Here is a 22,036-nt window from a genome sequence, read left to right on the forward strand (position 1 = left end):
GGGGAGTGTCTGCTCACGCCCCCAGCCTCACTCGGCTCGCTTTGGCTCGCTTCAGCCCCACTCCAAAACCGTGCGAGTTTTAGGGGCTAAGCAGGGCTGAAGCGAGCCGAGTCGTGTCGGGCTGAAGTGAGCTGAAAAAGGGTAGTGGAAAAGGGCCATATGTAACATTTCACTTTAAAAGCCTTATTTATTTACATAGATTAAAAAAAAAAATGCGATTAATCGCAATTAACTATATGAAATCCTGAGATTAATCGCGATTAAATTTTTTAATTGTTTGACAGCCCTTTTTTTAATATATATATATATATATATATATATATGGATGGATGGATAAGAAATTGCAATGCTGTGTTTGCTTTTTCTTTCAGTACTTTTTTATTACAAAAGCAGACACATTTAATAAAATATGACAGTTTGAATAGATCTATTAGGTTCTCCTACAGATCTGAAACAGAACATTTTTTTTAATAATGGCCTTATCTTATTCGGGGACAATTGTGGACCCTTGAGTCTTTATGAATTTTCTGCTCATCAGATTTCCAGGGTGTAAAACGTAAGTCATTTTGCGATCTTCTCAGGGCAAAAATATCTAGCTGACCGTAACTCTTTACCCCTTAATGACGACCCCGTGTATATCCCATAATGATGACGTATGACGCCGGCGTGTATGCACCATAATGACTTTTTTTTTTTTTTTTTTTCCTGTAAATATGTTCTAAGGGTGAACAGTATATGCATATACAAGGGTGGCTGTAGCAACTGCTTTAAGGGGTAAAGAGTTAAGACTAAGGGCCTCTGCATGCTCTTGCAACAAGGCTTTCGCAGATAGCTTTTCGCAGACAGTTGTAATTCATCGTTGAGCGGGGAGTAATAGGCGTGCGCGATGTTATTCACCGCCATAACAAAGTCGCGAAATCGCTAGGAGTAGTTGGTGGGTGTGGTTAGTGGAGTGTTTATGCTCCGGTTACTTATAATGACTAGAACTGGAGTCGTATAGATGTACGTACTTCCTCACTTCCTCGATCAACCGCTCTTCGTGCTGCTCCATCTTCGCTCGTGTTTTTAAAAATGGCGGTCGTGAAAACAAACCAACCCGGGAAAGTAGGGAAGCGGAAGTGCGTGTACAGTGGATGTAGAGTGGACCAATCAGAGCCCTCTTGTCTGCGAGGCTTCTGCGGTGGTCACAATTTTTGGGAGGTGCGCGCAGAGCGTCTGCGAGGGGGGGGGCTACGCAGACATCGTCTGCGACGCCATCTGCGAGGACTGGGTTGTCAGCCTTAAGCTCCTGAGCAATTGAGCTAGCTAACATTTAAGGCTCTGACTCCTTTTCTACTGTAACAAAGCAATCTTGGTGAGCCAGTCTTTTTTTCTCCTCTCCCCTCTCTCTCTCCTGGTCTCATAACTGATATCGTATGTTTTTTTTTTTTTCCTGCAACACTTTATTTATTTATTTATTTTTTTTATAAGCTATACTTCAGTTGACACATTTAAGATTACTATTGTAGTTGATGTTTGCTGCCATGAACATGAGCACACTTGTTGACTGAATGATTGATTGATTTTCCTCTTTTCTGTAGATGCTGCAGGACTGTCCCAAAGCCAGACGTGAGGTCGAGTTGCACTGGCGAGCATCACCCTGTGCTCATATTGTGCGTATTATTGATGTATACGAGAACCTCTACCAGGGCCGCAGATGCTTACTCATCGTCATGGAGTGGTGAGTCATATGTTTGCCACATTCATGCCTGTATCTCTATCGCAATGACTGACTGACTGTGCTTAGGACGTGCATCCCCTGACCCAAAACATGCTCTTGTGAGGGTCCACGATCACGACTTTGTGATATTTTAGTGCATTCTTGACTGGCACAATGTTAATATTGATTCAGCATGGCCTTTCCGCAGCTTGGCGCGCTGCACTTCCACTCTACACTGCCTAATGTCTGCAAGCTGCTTCCATCTTGCAGCAGCTAGCAGTGAAGTAATTTTTCTATTATTGAATCATTTAGGTACCTGATTATCGTTCCCGAACCAACTCATCTCTGGTGCCATGCTGTTGTCGGGAAGTTTCACTGTGCTGTCTGTGTAAAATGAGTACTAGCAGGTGTCTCAAACACCAGTTTATAGTAAACGTATGATCTGGCACTCGTAAGTGAACTGGGAGGGGGAAGGGCCCCCTTGGTTTTAGCATATAGAAACGCATGCTTCATGAGACTGTGACCTCTTCTCCATATTGCACACACTAAACAAGACCAGTTTGTCACGTATGCTTGTTTCATATGCGCTGAAATCTGAGACACAATCCAGTGTTTAAGTTCCACTGTGTGACTTTACAGAACATCTGCATACAGCGAGCATGAAAGACTTTGTAACATGTTGATAACATGCGATCAGCTTTTAAGTTCTATGAATATGGAATTCTCACAAGCCGTACCTGTCTCGCGTTTTCAAATACAATCCTGCTGGAGGTTGTGCCAGCTGGCTTTAAAGGTCCACTGATACCCTGTCCACTAGGGCTGTAACGATGTGCAAATCGAAATCGCGATACGCAGCGCCACGATCCGTATCGCGATACAAGAAGGCAGAATCGCGGTACACCCTTTCAAACTTCTCCTCAGCCCAAAAACAGAGGCGCTTCCAAACTTCAATTTATGAATACTTTACTTTTTATTTAAATTACATTTTAAACTTACTTAAATTACTTTTATTTTTTTATATCTATTAGTAAGTCGTTTTTTCGCCGACCTGCGACAATCTTCTGCGAGTCACGCAACGTCCACACTCGCCACTGGCAGAGCATTCATTTCTTTTAAGCGGTCGCCATTCTGGTTGCGACGCGGGGAGCGAATCTGTAAACAAGCAGCTCATTGGCTGGCTAGGTGTGCCACAAGCCAATCACAATCACTTGACCGGAAAGGCATGCAGTGTTGCCAGATTGGGCGGGTTTAGGTGCTTTTTGGCTGGTTTTGAACATATTTTGGGGTGGAAAACGTTAGCAATATCTGGCAACACTGAAGGCATGTCTGCTTGGGCGGAAGCCTTCTGCGGCAGTTACATTTTGACACGCGAGCAATGTTTCACCATAAAAATTCCGTAATTTCCATCAGTTTTCCGCGATCACAGAAAATCATTGGCCCTATGAGAGTGAGACAGTGAGAGAGCCACCCCTATACCCCCCCCCCCAAAAAAAATCTTAACGGATTTACACGATTTGGAGAAATGACTTTTTCAGAACCGAAAAAAACAGAGCTTCCGGCTCAACAGTATTATTTTGAGAAATAAAACAATCTTTGGCTATACATTTGTTCATTTTTGCATACATATTACTCATTCTCTGCAGTGGTCTGAATTATTTGTTATTAAATAGTTAATGTAAGTAAGTAAATGTTAATAAGTCAAATTTACTACTTTAAAAAAACATTTTAAAAAAACTCGTGGGTGTATCGAATCGTGGGTCAAAAATCACGATACGAATCGAATCGTGAGTTGGGTGTAACAGCCCTACTGTCCACACTAGGGATTTTGTACCGATACGAAACTACTTTCGTACCGCAGCACCTGTCCACATTAGCAACTATACCAGTACTGTAGCGGTATAACTGTATCGGTACGAAACCCACAAATGTATGGGTTTCGTACTGGTACAGTATCGGTACTGTAGCGCTTCGCTGTAGTGTGGGCAGATGAAGCAGCTCTGTATCGATACAAATATAATGCGCATGCGCAAAGTCACACACCTCAATCGATGTCTTCGCTGAATAAAATAGTGAAGAACGGAGATTCGTTTGTTTCTTTCTCAACTGCCTCGCGCGTTTTATACGATTCGACTGAATAAATGACCACCAGAAATACAGACTGTACATTGACAACAAAAAGCACACACACGCTGTTTCATCCGTACGGAAGCCGAGAGAGGCCCTTCATATAATCCTTTTTTTATTCACCTTGTTATCCCAAGATAACGACATAATTAATTCAAGATCTCAAGAAAACAACACAACTAATTCGAGATCTCGAGAAAACAAAACCGTTATTTTGAGATCTCGAGAAAACAAAACAATTATTTCATGATCTCGAGTAAACAGCTGAGAAATGGTTCATTCAGGTGCGCCAAGAGACTTGTGATATGCTGACTTTGGGGCTATTTCTCATTCTGTATAGACGCAACTTTGGTCATTAGAATATCTGGAATAATCGATCACCTAATAAGGCAATATTTTGATAAGGGGTTGACACAGGGAGAGATTGCATCAAGTCTTTTAATAGGGGATAATTTCAAAATTAGTCCGCGGCACCTCCGCAGAAGACTGGCCCGGCTTCGCCTCTACCGACAGTGATCCAGCTGAGATCATGAAATAACGGTTTTGTTTTCTCGAGATCTCGAAATAATGGATGCCATATATTCTCGGAAGGAAGTTACTCGGTAACCACGGAAACATTTCGCGCACGCGCATTTCAACTACCGTGAAAGAAAACCACAAACATTTCTCGCTAGTGTGGACAGATGCACTAAACTGTACTGGTATACTTTGTATCGATAGTTATACCACTTTCGTATCGGTATACGTGTGAACACAGCATAAGTTGACAATATCGTGGGTCTTTCTTTCTTTCTTCCTCCCTCTCCCTCCCACCACACATCTGAAATTGTGTATTAATGAGATGCAGCCCTGACTTAGGGACAAACCCGAACTCTTTACCTGTAAAACGAGACTGAAACTATGCATTATATCACACTTGTACAGAAAAAGACAGAAATGTTGCCAGAAACACCCGAGCTGCTTTCCGAATGGTTTCCGTAAAGTGTGAGGTCACTCACAGTACACACGGCCGTATTTGAGAGAAGAGAGAACCGTGAGGATCATTTTACATCCGTATTTAAGATTATTTGAGGTGTCGTGTGGGAGTGTAGGGTAGAATATCCCAGCCAGGTTCAAGTTAAGTTATTTAAAGATAATAGGCAATGGTTTTCAATTTATGCACATTTTGAAACTTTTATATGTTAAACCCTGTGTAGTTTTCTTCTGGTCTCAAGAAGTATTAATATGTAATGATTAAAATAAGTTGGCGCGGATCACGGCGAATTTCTGTTCGGCGATGATTTATTTATTTTTTTTGGTGACCACTCGGCGCGTGACGCCATTCAAGACAAACAAACCGCTTGAGCTGAGTCCACTTCCATTTACTTGCATTGACGTTTGGCTTGAGTGCAGACATGCGTTTGGGAATTTTGGTTTGGGAAAACCAGGCCTTATTGCTGTGCAGTGAACTGTAACAACGGGACCAATTCAGGAAGAAGTTTTTTACCTTTTTCCAAGAGTGGATTGTGTGCGTGAAGCGAGCGGGTTGGCAGCCGGGTAAATGCGCCACTCTGTGCTCCAATCACTTCGACAATTCAATTTTGAAGATTCCCCATCTGTTGGAGAGTTTAGGTGTCCGTGTCGGACAGAGAAGGCTCAAACCTGACGCTGTTCTGACAAAATTCGAGCACAAAATCAAGCAGTCAAAGAAGAAATGGACCAGCAACGCTCAAGCAAAAAGGAGAAGATTGGAAGTCAACATTTTTACCTTTTTCATGTAAATGCTCTGTAGTTGGGGGGAGAAAAAAAAAAAATCATTGATGGATGAGATGTCAGGCCTGATATACTGACACCGGGAAATACCGCGGATGGCAGGCTAATTTGGCCTACCGGCGTACTGTCAAGTAATCGTTACCTATATCCACTATGGCTTCGCAACGGCCATAGGTTCATACTAGGGCTGGGAATATTAACGCGTTAATCGCGATTAGATTAATGTAAATTGTGATCGCGAATGTTTGTTTTTTTTAATCGCGATCAGAGTTTACCAGCATTTTCCGCACTTCTACCATCCACATGCAGCTCCTCTGGTTGTATTAATTAAACTCATTTTCGGTTAAACGCGCTATTTCGAGTTTGCTAGTCTTTTGTTCCTTCTACGCATCCGTAGGCAGCTCGAGCGGAAGCGTGTGGTTTCCATCGAGTCGTTGGCATTGGCATGGAAGGACACGCTGTTGTCTTCAGTTTAGTCCTCTTTTGTGATGGATAAGCAACGGTTTTCTGGACCTCTGAATGGTTTGTTTGAATTTAAGTTATGAAGTGCTTTGTATGGTTATTTATTTTTTTATGGTGACATTTTATTTTTGAAGAAGAGAGTGGCCTGACATTACATTGTTCATAGTCAAATCTGAAGTAGAGACAAGTGGGTCTACATGGCACTTTTTCTGATTTTTTTTTTCCTTGTGTTCATTTATTTACAATTTCTCCAAAGTAGCCAGTCATTCATTCTTAATACTTGTTTTCCTTTCTCTACACTCTTTTTGAAATAAAAAAGGCCAAAAGATAAATTCTGCTTTTGTCTCTGTCTTCATTTTATTCCAATTTAAGACACAATGGTCAGAAATACTTTGCATTGTGGGTTTAACTTTAGATTCGAACGGTCTTACTGCAAAATATCAATTTTACACATGCAAAGTAAATCAAGATTAATCGCGATTAACTATGAAATTTCTGAGATTAGTTGCGATCAAGAAAATTAATCTTTTGACAGCCCTAGTTCATACATGTATGGTTTCACCTCTTGATATTCAATTTGGAGAGTTCCTACTTCAAAATCACTTTGACGTTTTACACAACCTCTCACGACCAAAGTCCGTACACGTGTGCTCGGTTTGCAAGTAAACACAGAACTGCTCCCAGTCTGTTTGCCTTGAATGACGTCACGACGACGGTCCCCTGGCGGTAAAAGTGCATGTAAGTGAGACGTAAACAAACCTTCGGAACTTGCACAAACCAGTATATTTTAACCGTTTTATTCAATTTTAGGGTGCAAATTAGACACCAGGAAGACCGAATTCGTTTTTTGGGTCGTTCTTCTAGAAAATAAAGTTGATATTCTACATTCCACCTCCAACCCTTGCCTATGACCTTTTTAAGTTGTGTTTTTCTCCTTTACGTTCGTTAATCCAGAGGTGCCACCACTTCCTACCACTACGCTCTCGACGCGTTCATTGAAAAAAAAAAAAACACTTCAAGACATCACCAGGCTAGCCTACCGTAATTACCATGGTAGACAGTCCAAGTTGGACTGTCTACCATGGTAATTACGGTAAGCTAGCCTGGTGATGTCTTGAAGTGTTTATGAATGCATCGAGAGCGTAGTGGTAGGAAGTGGTGGCACCTCTGGATTAATGAACGTAAAAGGGGAAGAAAAAACCTTAAACTCTTAACCTGGCTGGGATATTCTACGCTACACTCCCACACAACACCTGGATCCAACCATTACCTCAAATAATTTTAAAAAAGACGGACGCAAACGATCCTCACTGTTCTCTCTTCTCTCAAATATGGCCGCGTGTGCTGTGAGTGACGTCACCTGTCGAGAGCTTACGCACATTTTCAGATCGTCAACCGAGCAGCGATGGCGTGTAAAATATGCGAAAGTAATTGGCGGGCTCTGATGTGGTTGAAAACTATTAGTTTAAGAAAAACGGGAAAGGTAATTGAATAGAATAGAATGCCTTTGTCACTGGACAAACGTACAACGAAATTTAGTTCATCACAGGAGAGCAAAGCCGCTGCATACGTATGCGCCGCCACTCTTGGGCACTCGAGCCCAAGGCCGTCCTATGTTAACCTAACTGCATGTCTTTGAACTGTGGGGGAAACCCACGCAGACACGGGGAGAACATGCGGACTCCACACAGAGAGGCCCTCGCTGGCTGCTGGGCTCGAACCCAGAACCTTCTTGCTGTGAGGAGACAGTGCGAACCACTATGCCAGCGTACTGCCCAATTGTCGTCTTAGTTGGCCTACAAGTGTTTCCCTTTTGTGCACTGAGGCATGTTGTAGGTTCTTTCAGTATTGTCTTATGTTTCTCAAATGTGTTGGCACCTTTTTTTTTTTTTTAATTTCCACCAGAGAAGTGAAAAACGAGCATCACCTTTCACCGTACTATGTGTTCGGTTTACTTTTTACGCAGCTTAATGACTGGTGTTTTCTCCCAGGTCTGCTCATGGTTTGAAGGACTACACTGGTTGTAAAGCATGGCTCATTCCCTTAACCGTTTGTTTGGAAGTCTTTGGGACAAATACCCTGTTCACACTAGGGATTTTGTACCGATACGAAACTACTTTCGTACCGCAACACCTGTCCACACTAGCAACTATACCGGTACTGTAGCGGTATAACTGTATCAGTACGAAACCCACAAATGTATGGGTTTCGTACCGGTACAGTATCGGTACTGTAGCGCTTCGCTGTAGTGTGGACAGATGAAGCGGTTCTGTATCGATACAAATATAATGCGCATGCGAAAACGAAACGACAGTGAAGCTACATGGAGCAAAGAAAGGGAGCGGGTGAGGAGGGAGAGAGGGGGAAAGGGAGGGGAAGAGAAGGGAAGAGGGAGAAAGTGAGGGGGGGAGAAAGGGAGATTCGTTTTCTTTGTTTCTTTCTCAACTGCCTCGCACGTTTTATACGATTCGACTGAATAAATGACCACCAGAAATACAGACTGCACATTGACAACAAAAAGCACACACACGTTGTTTCATCCGCCATATTCTCGGAAGGAAGTTACTCGGTAACCACGGAAACATTTCGCGCACGCGCATTTCAACTACCGTGAAAGAAAACCGCAAACATTTCTCGCTAGTGTGGACAGATGCACTAAACTGTACCGATATACTTTGTATCGATAGTTATACCACTTTCGTACCGGTATAAGTGTGAACACAGCATAAGAGTAAGAACCACCGTCTTGTTAGGAGAAAAGTGCATCCAGTTGGCATTTAGTCATTCCCAACTAATTTAATTACTCCTTAGAGTTTCCGTGTTTCAAAATCAGTGGGCCTTTTGTTTTAACCTGTTGCTTATTCTGAACATTTGAATGGATGTATTTTTGGATACAAGTTTTGACAACCTCCTTTCCAGACTCTCGTTGACATGCTGAGTAACTTCAATAATCCTACTTAAGGAGGATTTTTATACAATCCTGTCCCTTCGCTCTTCCCACATCATTTTCGGAGCAATGTTGAGGTGGTTGGAGTGTTCTTCTATGAATAACGGGGGTGACTGTCATTTATTTCACAACTCGAAGCATGTATATGATGGCTGTTCTGCCGCAAAGCAATGATGCATCATCACCAGGCGTCCTTGCGTGACGGGGGACTGACCGTGGACCTGCCGCGTCCTCCCCTGGCTGGGAGTTCTGTAGTTACCCCACTGCAGAGGCATGTCTCATGGTGAATGCTCACTGTATGTCTGTCTGAGTCATCAAATTTACTGATAAATGCAAGCCCAGCTGAAATGTGGAATAAGCAGAACTGGAAACCCCAATGCACAAGTTGCTCTCGTGCTCTCTGCTTCCTTTTCAGGCTTTCTGCTTATGTTTCATGTTTTTGGGGTAGTCTGTCAGTTCATTAAAAATTATTTTTTTGGGGGGCGGGGGGCAGGACTGTAGTAATATTACTCTAGACAGAGTGATAAAATTGCCTCAAATTTACTGAGGGTTTTTTTTTTATGTGAAATTGACATGTGGTTAAAAGGCAAATGCTGCATCATTTAACAGTCTTTGTACAGCTGTCATGGCAAAAAAAGTGTTTTAGGGGGTGTTGAGAACATGGTTGATCACCCCTCAGTGGTTAACAAGTCAGTTTTTCACAGTCTTCCATGAGGCCGTCGATTACAGCTTCAAAATGATTACAAGAAATCAAACTCATGAGGTCTGACAGGAAAAGAATGTGCAGGTCAAAGGAACCACCATCCAGGTAGAAATGGAAACTGCAATCGTTCTCTTTTTAGTGCTTACACACCAGATTTCCTCTGCGAGCTCGCTATCACTCCTTTTGATGTGGAAAATAGCTTAAAAAAGTGCGATCAGAAATGTGTGTGCCACTTTTAGATTCATTCTCTGTCTGATGCAGGCAAAATATAGGCACATGCCCAGAAGACTGTAAGTCGAGCCTGTGGGTACCCAGCTTCAGACCTGATAGTTCAGAGCACAACAAACATTTGTCGAGGTGGTTTCCAGGTTCCAGAGGCATCGTTGAGCAAAGAAATGGCCAAAAAAATATTGTATACTGAAGTTTTGACTGCCTTCATATACCTTGTGACTAAGATTGAAAGTAATGTGTTTTTTATTGTGTAATAGGTCGGGGTGAAAACTGGGCCCCTTGGAGATATTTTCTTTTTGTAATTTTTAAAATATTAAAATGAAATTTGGATCTTGAGTGCAGGCTTGCTCTCTCCTCTCTCTCTCTCAATGTGTCCTGAGGAAAGATGAAGCATCCCACTAGTTTTGAAATGTGATGCTGGTTTTTCTGGTAAAGACGATACTTTTTTGCTCTTAGTGTTGGTCTCAGTCTTTTGAGATCTGTAGTCGGGAGCTTTATTATGACGCTAGTTTTGAATTTTTGCTAGATAAGGTGATATGGGTCCACTTCTAGCTTCCTCCCCCCCACCCTGTGCCATCATAGACGACGTAGTATAAGGGCCTCTGCATGCTCTTGCGACAAGGCTTTCGCAGATAGCTTTTCGCAGACAGTTGTAATTTATCGTTGAGCGGGGAGTAATAGGCGTGCGCGATGTTATTCACCGGCACAACGCAAGGGGGCGCGAAGTCGCTAGGAGTAGTTGGTGGGTGTGGTTAGTGGAGTGTTTATCCTCCGGTTACATATAATGACTAGAACTTTTTTTTTTTTTTTATAATGACTAGAACTGGAGTCGTATAGATGTCCGTACTTCCTCAATCAACCGCTCTTCATGCTGCTCCATCTTCGCTCGTGTTTTTAAAAATGCCGGTCGTGAAAACAAACCAAACCAGGAAAGTAGGGAAGCGGAAGTGCGTGTACAGCGGATGTAGAGCGGACCAGTCAGAGCCCTCTTGTCTGTGATGATGTCTGCGAGGCTTCTGCGGTGGTCACAATTTTTGGGAGGTGCACGCAGAGCGTCTGCGAAGGGGGGGCTATGCAGACATCGTCTGCGACGCCATCTGCGAGGACTGGGTTGTCAGCCTTAAGCTCCTGAGCAATTGAGCTAGCTAACATTTAAGGCTCTGACTCCTTTTCTACTGTAACAAAGCACTGTTTAAAATATTCAAATAACATTTTGGGACCGGATAGTTTTCTATTAGCGCGGTTGGGCCGAGTTCACTTTTTTTTTTTTTTTTTTGCTTGGACCCCTAAATGTAATAACTGATCATGTGGGTTGTGATTTCCACCTACGTGACAAAATCAAGTGTCATGGAGCTCTTGGTTATACTTTATGGACCCCGCGTTGAGAACCAGTGCCTTAAGGCCAATTTATGCTGACAACCCAGTCCTCGCAGATAGCGTCGCAGATAGCGTCTGCGTAGCCCCCCCCCACCTTCGCAGACGCTATCTGCGACGCTATCTGCGAGGACTGGGTTGTCAGCATAAATTGGCCTTAAGGCACTGGTTCTCAACGCGGGGTCCATAAAGTATAACCAAGAGCTCCATGACACTTGATTTTGTCACGTAGGTGGAAATCACAACCCACATGATCAGTTATTACATTTAGGGGTCCAAGCAACAAAAAAAAAAAAGTGAACTCGGCCCAACCGCGCTAATAGAAAACTATCCGGTCCCAAAATGTTATTTGAATATTTTAAACAGTGTTCATGAAATAAAGCCATACTGAGGGATCCAGTGGGATTTATTTTACGGCTTTGAAAGGGTCCTTGACAATGCCAATGTTTGAGAAGCGAGGTACTTATGGATCGCAATTTTTAACCAGTGATCTTCACAGTAACTGGTTGTGTTTTCTTAAATATTGATAATTGTTGGTTTGGACATGGGTTTTTTTTTCCCCCCCTTGCTAAATAAGTTCATGTTAATATTTAATATGTTGAAAAATGAATGCTCTGTACTTGGAATGTTAGGCACAAGAGCTTTGTTTCTTTTCTGTTCGAGCATGCTAGCTGCCGACAAATTTTAATACCGAAAGTAGTGAAATGTGGTTTGTTCAAGGGGATTTTTTTTGTGAGGTTTTAAAGCACATCAGTCTCCACATAATATACATTTCTTCTGTTGGCTCAATGATTTTTCATTTGAAACCGCCTGTTTTAAAGGATACTGGTGATGAAAACGAGACTTACTTTACAAAGGGAACGGAGGTTAAATTCTCACTGCAGTATTGCTGAGGTGTGTAAGTAGTTCAAAGGATGTATTCATCTTTCCTGACTTGGAGAGAAGTGTTAGAAAACCACAGTGAATCACCTTTCTTTGTAAAATAAAATATGATCTGAATTAAATTTTTTCCTGCTGTAGCTTTTGTTATTTGTTCAAATACTCATTAGTAATTTCGAGGCATGTTGTGTCATCCATTTCTGTTTCTATCTCTCAATGAACTTTGTAAATTTGATGACCTCATTCATTTCTTCTCAATTGGCGCCTTTCCAAGAAAGGCAGCCCACCCAACCACTCCTTTGCTCACACTGTTGAGTGGTTTCTGAAGCTTCAAACCGCAATGAATAAAGCTGGGCATGTCTGTGGGTAGAGGAAGGCGCCCCCATTGGTGCGTGTTGGATTTTATCTGCAGTGCTTGCCTGTGACCGAGTTTGTTTTTTTATTTATTTAGTCATTCATTCATTAATTCATTCCCTAGTCTGCTTTGAACAGTTCTTTGAAAGTGAGGGATCACGTTCAACTATACGGTTTCCCTCTTTAACAGTAAGGGGCAGCTCTGAGTGTTAGGATTTTACTAGTCTGCCAGATTAGACGACTTAGTTACAGGCCTTAAAAACAAACTTTGGGGGGGGGGGGGTTCAGCTGTTTTTCTCTGAGGGGAGGCTCACTTTCTCGCGGTTTGAAAACCGCTGGTCTAGTGGATACATGGCTTCTACATTGTTGTAAACGACCCGAAAGATGAGCCAGATCCTTGCATGTGTGCGCGTGCTCTGGTGCATCAGTTGCCCCCTAAAAATGAAAAGTTCCTCCGATCATGATGCATTTTTGTTTTTATGTTCCTTTCGGTAAGAAAACACACTGGGTGAAATATTTTGACAAAATTCAAAAGTTTACTGGTGGCACCAGGAGCTCAAAGTTATGGAAAAAGCTGCTATTTTATGACTTTTATGACAAAACTTCGATCACTTTTCATGAAACATTATGGCACCTTATAGAGTATACCAAATATCTTAGATCCACATTTTTAGTACATATTCTAAATATATTATCAAGCACAGTTTGAGTTTTAGCTGTTCATTGAATCATTGTTCAACTACTTTTAAACAATACAAATGTATTATGAATCACATTAATGCTTCTCAATCCCTTGCAAAGGTTCTTAACATGATCTCTGGGTCACGAGAAATCAATAAATGGAGTCCAACATTGTGATTCAAACCTTACGCGAAAACATAAAATAAGTGTTTTTTGGCAAAAAATGAACCTCATGGTGCCACCATTAGACTTTTGAATATGGTCAAAACATTTTACAGGATGTCTTAATTGGTGAAAAGGAACACCCAGACAAACATGCATCAGATTTTATGAAAGTGAGGGCAACTGATGCACCCTAGTGCGTGCACATGTAGTTACATGCCCAGCCTTTGGGAGGCTGTTGGCCAACTATAAATGCTCCATCGCTGGTGACTCGTATGTGTGTGGGTTTTTTTGTTTGTTTGTGTTTTTTTTTTTTTTAATAATCACTGAGAAGTCATCTTTTTAGATGGCACAAATCGCACTGCTATGACAATGGGCATTGTTTACTAGTATCTGTGTTAGTGCTGTGTGTGTGTGTGTGTGTGTGTGTGTGTGTGTGTTATCTAGCTGAGAGAGATTTAAACTTCATAAAAGTGAAGTGTGTTGATTTTGCATATTTCTGTTGGTAGTAAGTCACATGGTTACAGAAACTGAGATTTGTAGAATTAGAAGTCTTTGTCTCACGCACACATTTACAGCACAGTAAAATTCCTTCTCTGCATTTAACCCATCTGAAACCGTGAACAAACACAGACGAGAGCAGGGAGGCAGATATTATTTATTTTTAAACACTAATGGAAACTGTATACTCGTGCTCGTTGCGTCATAAGCGGATACCTGGTTTCAGTGCAAATGGCTGTGCCCAGGTAAGTCCATTTTTAGCAATATAACTTTTTTTTAAAATGGATAAACTGTTTAAATGTGCAGGGGGGCACGTCAGACTTCTATTACTGTGATCAGCAAATGGCATTTGTTTTTGGGTTTTGTTTGGCTTTGAGTTAATGCACCCTGTGAATAAAATGCTGTGGAGAAACGCATGTTGCATGTTACACGACCCGTAGTAATCGTATAGCCCTCTTCATAGAAGAAGCAGTAATTCCAGTTCTCCACTGAAGGTTTTTGTATATTGTTGAATAGTCATCGTTTTTATATTTGGCGTCCTTCCCCGGCCCCCCTTTCTGGTGTTGCTGCACTGGCAATAGACTGAGAAGGACTTCTCTGTCCATGGCCACATATTCCAGCTCCTCCTGGGAGATCCCCACACGTTATCATGCCAGCTGAGAGATCATCTCTCCAGCCAAGTCCTGGGTTTGCCCAGGGGTGTCCGATCAGTGAGACTTGCCTAATGGAGTTTTAGCGGGACCAAACGGAACTGTGGCAGAGCTGTAAATATGCTATAATTAAGACATTGAACATGATAGGTGTTAATGTGAATAAAATCACTACTCTTACACAAGAGCTGTAGTTAGTTACAGCCATGATATTCGCAATGACGTGGTCCCTCATGTTTGGTTACACATGCTTTTATACACCTCCATATATCAATAAAAGAAGGAAAACTACCAAAAAAATTCAAATGTATAATTTTAAGATCAGCCAGTTTTTTGGGTGTTTTTTGTGTGTGAGAGAGAGAATGTGCATATCATGGGTAAATTCAGGAGCAAGATCAATGTAATTCTCCTATTTTATATTAAACTTTGGTCAAATATCTGTCACTTTTTGCATTTTGTGCAATTTTTTTTTTACCTTGCACAATACCAGAAAAATTCAGTTGAAATCAAGCCATTTGAGGCGAATTGGTCCGCCTCTGAAAAAACTTGGCGTTCGGATTTCCCGGGAAACATTGATTTTCGTGACGTCGCGTGCGGGACGCCTCCTTCTGAATCCTTCAACATCATCACGTAATTATTAAAATGGTTAATAGATGTATCGTAGGAGGGTGTAGCAACACCAATCTTGATGGGATTAGTACTCATCGTTTTCCAAAAGACCTGGCAATGAGAGAGAAATGGGAGCGCTTGGTCTACACAGGCTGTGCACTGAAACCGTGCAAAGCTCGCGCAGCCTGCTGGCGCTTCCGCAGGTAACGTCACGAATCTGGCTCCAGACCCCCTTGGGATTTTTCCAGACGTGTTTTGTTATTTTATTTTTTTCTGCTGTAGACAGATGGCCTTGTGCAAAATTACCCTTCTGGATGAGTGTGTAAAGGGACATACATTCATATAAAAAAAAAAAAGAAATTGGTCCAGAATATGCACTTTAAAGTGACCAATGTACAGTAGTTGTAGGAGAAGCATTTTTCAGAGCCTGTGAAGTAGCTGTAAAGCTTCATTAGCTGACCCCAGTATATCAGCAAATATATTTGTTTGCTTGAAAAAGTCTGTGATTTGTATTCTTTGAACATGCCATCACTTTACTAATTGAATATGTAGGCGTTCCGACCTCAGTGAAAAATTGTTTTAGTATAAATACACGGGTGATTTTTTTTTTTTTTAAATCATATCTCATCTCATCTCATCTCTGGCCGCTTTATCCTTGTACAGGGTTGCAGGCAAGCTGGAGCCTATCCCAGCTGACTACGGGCGAAAGGCGGGGTACACCCTGGACAAGTCGCCAGGTCATCACAGGGCTGACACAGACAACCATTCACACTCACACCTACGGTCAATTTAGAGTCACCAGTTAACCTAACCTGCATGTCTTTGGACTGTGGGGGAAACCGGAGCACCCGGAGGAAACCCACGCAGACACGGGGAGAACATGCAAACTCTGCACAGAAAGGCCCTCGCCGACCACGGGGCTCGAACCCGGACCTTCTTGCTGTGAGGCGACAGCGCTAACCACTACACCACCGTGCCACCCTTTTTTAAATCATATTTAAAAGATTTTTCAATCGTCAAAAGCGGCATGCAAATGTAACGCGCACAGGCTTGTCACTTATCTACGCCGAGTCACATAAAATACTTTTTGTTTTGAAACAGAAAATAAATCACAATTCCACCTTACCTTTGAATAGTTTTAAACCAAACTTTGTAGAATCTCTTAGTGCTTTTTGGAGCAGCATTATCTTTCATAATATTTCTAATTCTTCCTCACTTACAGTGATGAAGCGATTGGCCACCATTTTGCCGAGTTGCTCGAGGTGATTTTATCGAGAAATAATCATTTCTCTTGATCAATCGGCGTGCGCAATTTCCTATAATCACCGGTGTATTTATATTAACCTTTTAATAAGAAGGGAATGAAGAAGGGTCATGCTCGCTCTTGTGCACGCACTCGCTCCTTCCACCTCACCCCCAGTATGAGATCAAACTTGCAGCAGCACAATGATGCAGATTTGGTGAACAAACCAGACTTTTATCAGACATCAGTTCTGAGCGCTTTTCAGATTACGTGGTCGGAACGAGCCGTCGTATAACGTGTGGTATATGTTCTGTGGCTGAATTGTGTGTACGTTGCTGGTTTTTGCAGTATGGATGGCGGGGAGCTTTTCAGTCGGATTCAGGACCGAGGGGACCAGGCGTTCACTGAGAGAGGTACGGCATTGTTCCCATTTTAAACACCCCCGCTACTCCCAAAACGTGGTTACCGATGTTTTTCCTCTTAATTCATTCCAGAGGCTTCAGATATCATGAAGAGTATTGGAGAAGCCATCCTCTTCCTGCATTCTGTCAACATAGCACACAGAGACGTCAAGGTACCAGCTTTAATCCTTCAAACCAGCGGTTCAGCCAAACAGCCAGCTGATCTTTTCTTCTCAGTTTGGTTTGAGGTCAATTTTTAATATTTCTTTCCTTGTTTCTTCAGCCAGAAAACCTCTTGTATACCTCAAAAAGACCTAACGCCGTCCTCAAACTCACAGATTTTGGGTTTGCCAAAGAGACAACCACACTCAATTCGCTGGCCACTCCATGTTACACTCCCTATTATGTTGGTAAGGGTCATGGTCTCCAAGAATCCTCGTTAAAGTGGAGTGTGTATATGTGTGTTGTCAAACCCCACCCCACCCCTTCTTTCCATTATGGTTTGCATGTGTTACTTATGCCCCTTTTCCACCAAAGCAGTTCCAGGGCTGGTTCGGGGCCAGTGCTTAGTTTGGAACCGGGTTTTCTGTTTCCACTGACACGGGCCAGAAAAACCGGTTCCAGGCTAGCACCAGCTCTCTGCTGGGCCAGAGGAAAGAACCGCTTACGTCAGCGGGGGGGGGCGGAGTTGTTAAGACCAACAACAATAACAAGACCGCGAAAAATCGCCATTTTTAAGCGACAAGAAGCAGCAGCTGTACAAACGCGAAGTCATCCATTATTATTGTTGTTGCTGCTGCTGATTCTTCCGTGTTGTTTTTGCTTCGATATTCGCGCCAAGGTTTATGCAAACATAGCGACGTATACAGCGACGTAATGACGTGGCTTCCCTTAGCACGAGCTATGGAAAAGCAAACTGGTTCTCAGCTGGCTCGCAAGTTGAACGAGTTGTGAACCAGCACCAGCACTGGCCCCGAACCAGCCCTGGAACTGATTTGGTGGAAACGGGGTATTAGATCATCTCATTTTATAAATGTAACTGCTTTGTTTTCATGTTGTAGCCCCTGAAGTTCTTGGTCCAGAAAAGTATGACAAATCCTGTGATATGTGGTCTTTGGGTGTCATCATGTATATTCTGTAAGTGAATCTGCCCCATACTCTGTGTTTCACACTTCTTTTCTGTTTTTTTTTTTTTTTTCCTCAGTTGGATTTTGATTTGTGGACCTGTAAATTGACTAATCAGGAGCCACGTTGTCCATTTTTAATATTTTTGTGCCTTTGATTTGCTCAGGCTCTGTGGTTACCCACCTTTTTATTCCAATCATGGCCTGGCCATATCACCTGGGATGAAGAAGCGAATCCGCATGGGACAGTACGAGTTTCCCAATCCCGAATGGTCTGAAGTCTCAGAAGAAGGTACGCTTCCTCATGTTATTCTCAAATGTTTGCTGTTAAGTCATGTTGCCGTTTGTGTGGTTTTGTTTTTTGAAATTCTTACTCTTCATTTGTCGAAATTAATTTCTTGTCGCTTGTCTCTTATTAAGCCAAACAACTCATTAAGAGGTTGCTAAAGACGGAGCCTTCGATGAGGATAACTATATCAGAGTTTATGAACCATCCCTGGATCAATGTAAGCACATTTGTGTGCAGACTTTTGCAAATTTGTGCTGTGTAATGGTTGGACGAATTGGATTAACTTGGTGGATATGTGCCTGTGGTCATGCAGCAGTCGATGGAAGTACCGCAGACCCCCTTGCACACCAGTCGTGTACTGAAAGAGGAGAAAGATGTCTGGGAGGAAGTCAAGGTGAAATTATTATTATTATTTTTTTTTTTTTTTAAATCACTCCATCTTTTCATCTGTGTAACTTCATCTCCCTGACTCAATGTCCTGTCATCACCACAGGAGGAAATGACTAGTGCCTTGGCCACCATGAGAGTGGATTATGAGCAGATCAAAATCAAGACCATTGAGGACTCCTCCAATCCACTGCTGATGAAGAGGAGAAAGAAAGCCAACATGGCCGCTGAAAATCAGACAACCGACAGCTGAGGACAGTGTTGGTCTTGTGCATCCATATATGTGTAGGTTGAAAAGGGTTATAATAAGGAAGCAATAATTCATTAAAATATGGCAACATTAGAGGGAATGGAAATTAAAACCGATTCTAATCTTTTCTTTTACTGTTTTTTTTTTTTTTTTCTGGTTTTCTAAAGAATTGTTTTTATTACTCAGTCTTTGTAGCTATTTAACCACTCTGCATCATGGAAAAGCCATTCAGAGATTTGGAAAGCCAAAAAATTATGCAAGTCCCAAAGGAGCTGATGTCTGGATTTGATCATTCGTATTACAATTGGTTTTATTGTTGGAGAGATGACAAAAGAGAATGGAATGTGTTTTGCCTTTTCTGCCCCCTCTCCAAAAAAAAAAAAAAAATCAAAGCCATTGGTACATGTATCACTTGTCACAGATTTATCTAATTTCCTGTTAATTTGTTTTGGCTGTGCGATCCAAGATTGACTCTCTCTTTTAATGGGTTCTTCAGTTTGCATGCACATTTTCTCAGGTGCTTGTGATCAGACTACCAGAGGAACTCATGCCTTATGCAAGCTTTCTCACAAAGTCCCCTCACTTCACTCCCCTTTCTCAGAAACACCCCAGCATTTAAAAGGCTAATCTGAAACAAGGGTCATGTTGTTGTCATCACTGACGTGCAGACAGATAAAACTTGTTCTTGAAATGACTTGTCGAATGTAGACGAACTCTCTTCCTGACTGTGAAGCTCTTGGAACACCTCTCACACCGCTTCTTGAGGTCCAGTCATTCAAAGGGGTTGGATTTCTTCAGAGCTTCACATTTCGTTTTGAGTGGCCTGCATTGCTGCGGTTATTCTGCTGGTTTTATAGTGGAATGTTTTGACTACTTCTGAGCAGACAAGACCCAAGGATGCATCTCTGTCCCAGCAAGTTTTATGTATTTTACCCAATTCACACTCATTTTTATGCTTTAAGCAGCACCCTGTTTGAATGTATTGCGGTTTGCTTAATCAGCGCTATGCATATTATCCACCAGCTTTTTTTTTTTAAATACTTTGGTCAGTGATTGTTAAAATGATCTAAGGTTATACTGTAAGTTTTACACTGTTTTTGGCCCTCATCAGTAAAATGCACAACACTTCGGAACGGATCAGTACGTCAAAGGAATGTCTTGTTGTGAACAGACACTGACGGATAAAGTTTTGTTCTTTCCTATACCTATGAATTTGGTGTTTTGTCCATGCTAAGTCACATTAAGGGTGTGGAAAACATTTGAATTATGAACAATGAACAATATCCTCTAACTTTATCCGCTGATGAAGTTGTACTGTGGGGTGGGTTTTTATTTTATTATTTTTTAAATTTTTTCCGCCCTTTGCTTTACGTGTTCTTTTGTGATTTACGGATCAGGTTGAAACCACCCAGTGCAGCATGTCGAGTAATACGGTGGGGAAAAAGTATCTTTATATGTACAGAAAATCATCCCAGTGAACAAGTATTGCTGTATTCTGTAGCATTGATGGGCAGGATGGTTTATATTTTGTGTGGTTTTTTTTTTTTTAAATCCACATATACCGGTATGGATACAGGTTAATGTGTTGAAAGTATTGATTTGGAAGCAGTGAACTGCTAACTGTAGCTAATTCAAAGCATTTCTGTGCACATGGTCGTGTCGTCCCCCCCCCCCCCCCCCCCCAAATAAAATAAAATTGGAAGACACCCCCAACTCCCCCACCCACCTCTTATCCTTGCTATTCATTTGTAAGACGTTCTCACGCACAGGTTTTTTTTTTTTTTTTTGGGGGGGGGGGGGAGAAATCTGACACTCATAATGTAGAGATTTGAGTCCCAGGCTAACACTTGCAGCACAGAACCAAAAAAAAATATTTTCAGTGTTCAGCTGCTGTCTTGGTCTGCTTCAACTTTGGATTAAAACACATAAAAACAAACTTCTCTTTGTCGTGTTTCCATTTAAAAAAAAAAAAAAAGCTTGGAATGTGGATCATCCTATTTCCTATTCATTTATATATTTCTTTTTTAATAACGGTGTTCAGCTATATAATAGAGGGAGTGTGTGGCGGGTTATTTATTTTTTTTAAATTTTTTTTTAAATACACAGGCATTACTAAGTGCAAGTTTAAAGTAATCCGGTCTCTTTACCAATACCTATCGTCAGTGGTTGTTGTGTAATGTCAAGGGTAACCTGAGACAGGTTTGGGTTACACGTAAGTTTGGTGAGGTTTTCTGGGTTTGGCATTTGTGCAACTTGTCCCAAAATATTGGCAGTGTTCCAAGGTGTCTCATGGTTTTGTTCTGAAATGGAGGAAGTAAATGCATCTCAAAGGAACTCTCTTTGCATGTTCAGAAAGGCCGATCTTGTCATGCTGACCGCAATTTTTGACTGAGTCTGACATGAAATATAACTGCTGCCAAAAAAGTAGACCGTGATCCTATATTTCTTCAAGACACCTGGGTGAAACACTAATTTCAGAGAGTAAAAGGGCTGTTTAAGGTTCCTATTACACCAAACATATATGATGCATTACCACTGTATAGAATCACAAAATTAATACGGTCATGTTTTTCTATCCTCTGCAGCAGTTAGGGGTTTATACATTTTAACTGATGCCAGTGTGTGCGCTCTGCTATTTTAGGATTAGGGCTGAAATTTACTTTAGATTGTGAGCATGCACTGTTGAACACAGTACAAATTGTGTATAGTTGTATTACCTAGAAATATAACTCAAGATAAGATAAAAATTAGGCTTATGTGCTTGTTGTGCTCATCTGTTTTAAAATGGAAAGCGTAGTGGAAGCAGAGCAGCACTTTTTATTTGCGTCTGTTGTAAAAACAAGCTTAAGCCTATAAGCGCTTTAGCTTGGGGACTAGCCTGATCTGTGGTATTGGCTTTTCATTGAAAAAAGGAATTGAAGATTCTCAGATTTCACAAAATGTTCCTAATGTCATTACTTCCTTTTTTTATTGATGTAAATGATAACTTTTTTTTTTTAAAGCAAAATGTTTGCCGTCATTTGTATTAAAGCCACAATGGCTTAGATAACGTGAGTCAATAAAGGCGGCTCTTTCCTGTGACAAGTTCATCACCAGCACCATCTTTAGTTTTGGCCACAAGCCTGCATTTTTTGCTGATTTACGGCATCTCCTGTCTGATAATGCACCAGATTTTACATTATTTTTATTTTTGGGATTCCCGTACTGACACCTT

The 22,036-nt window shown here is 41.6% G+C and overlaps 1 protein-coding gene across 1 annotated transcript in view; it reads left to right on the top strand.

Annotated features, from left to right (window-relative positions):
- Positions 1-20,758, top strand: part of mapkapk2a (MAPK activated protein kinase 2a) — a 112,242-nt gene extending 91,484 nt beyond the window's left edge. Inside the window, exons 2-10 of the mRNA XM_060909997.1 lie at positions 1,581-1,720; positions 16,720-16,784; positions 16,866-16,945; positions 17,056-17,182; positions 17,834-17,909; positions 18,064-18,188; positions 18,317-18,402; positions 18,499-18,579; positions 18,679-20,758. Coding sequence (XP_060765980.1) covers positions 1,581-1,720; positions 16,720-16,784; positions 16,866-16,945; positions 17,056-17,182; positions 17,834-17,909; positions 18,064-18,188; positions 18,317-18,402; positions 18,499-18,579; positions 18,679-18,825 — 927 coding nt within the window. The 3' untranslated portion in view covers positions 18,826-20,758. The remainder of the gene's footprint in view (positions 1-1,580; positions 1,721-16,719; positions 16,785-16,865; positions 16,946-17,055; positions 17,183-17,833; positions 17,910-18,063; positions 18,189-18,316; positions 18,403-18,498; positions 18,580-18,678) is intronic.
- The last annotated feature ends 1,278 nt before the right edge of the window (positions 20,759-22,036 follow it).

The sequence above is a fragment of the Neoarius graeffei genome, chromosome 26 (assembly GCF_027579695.1).
Source record: "Neoarius graeffei isolate fNeoGra1 chromosome 26, fNeoGra1.pri, whole genome shotgun sequence".
NCBI classification, from domain to species: domain Eukaryota; kingdom Metazoa; phylum Chordata; class Actinopteri; order Siluriformes; family Ariidae; genus Neoarius; species Neoarius graeffei.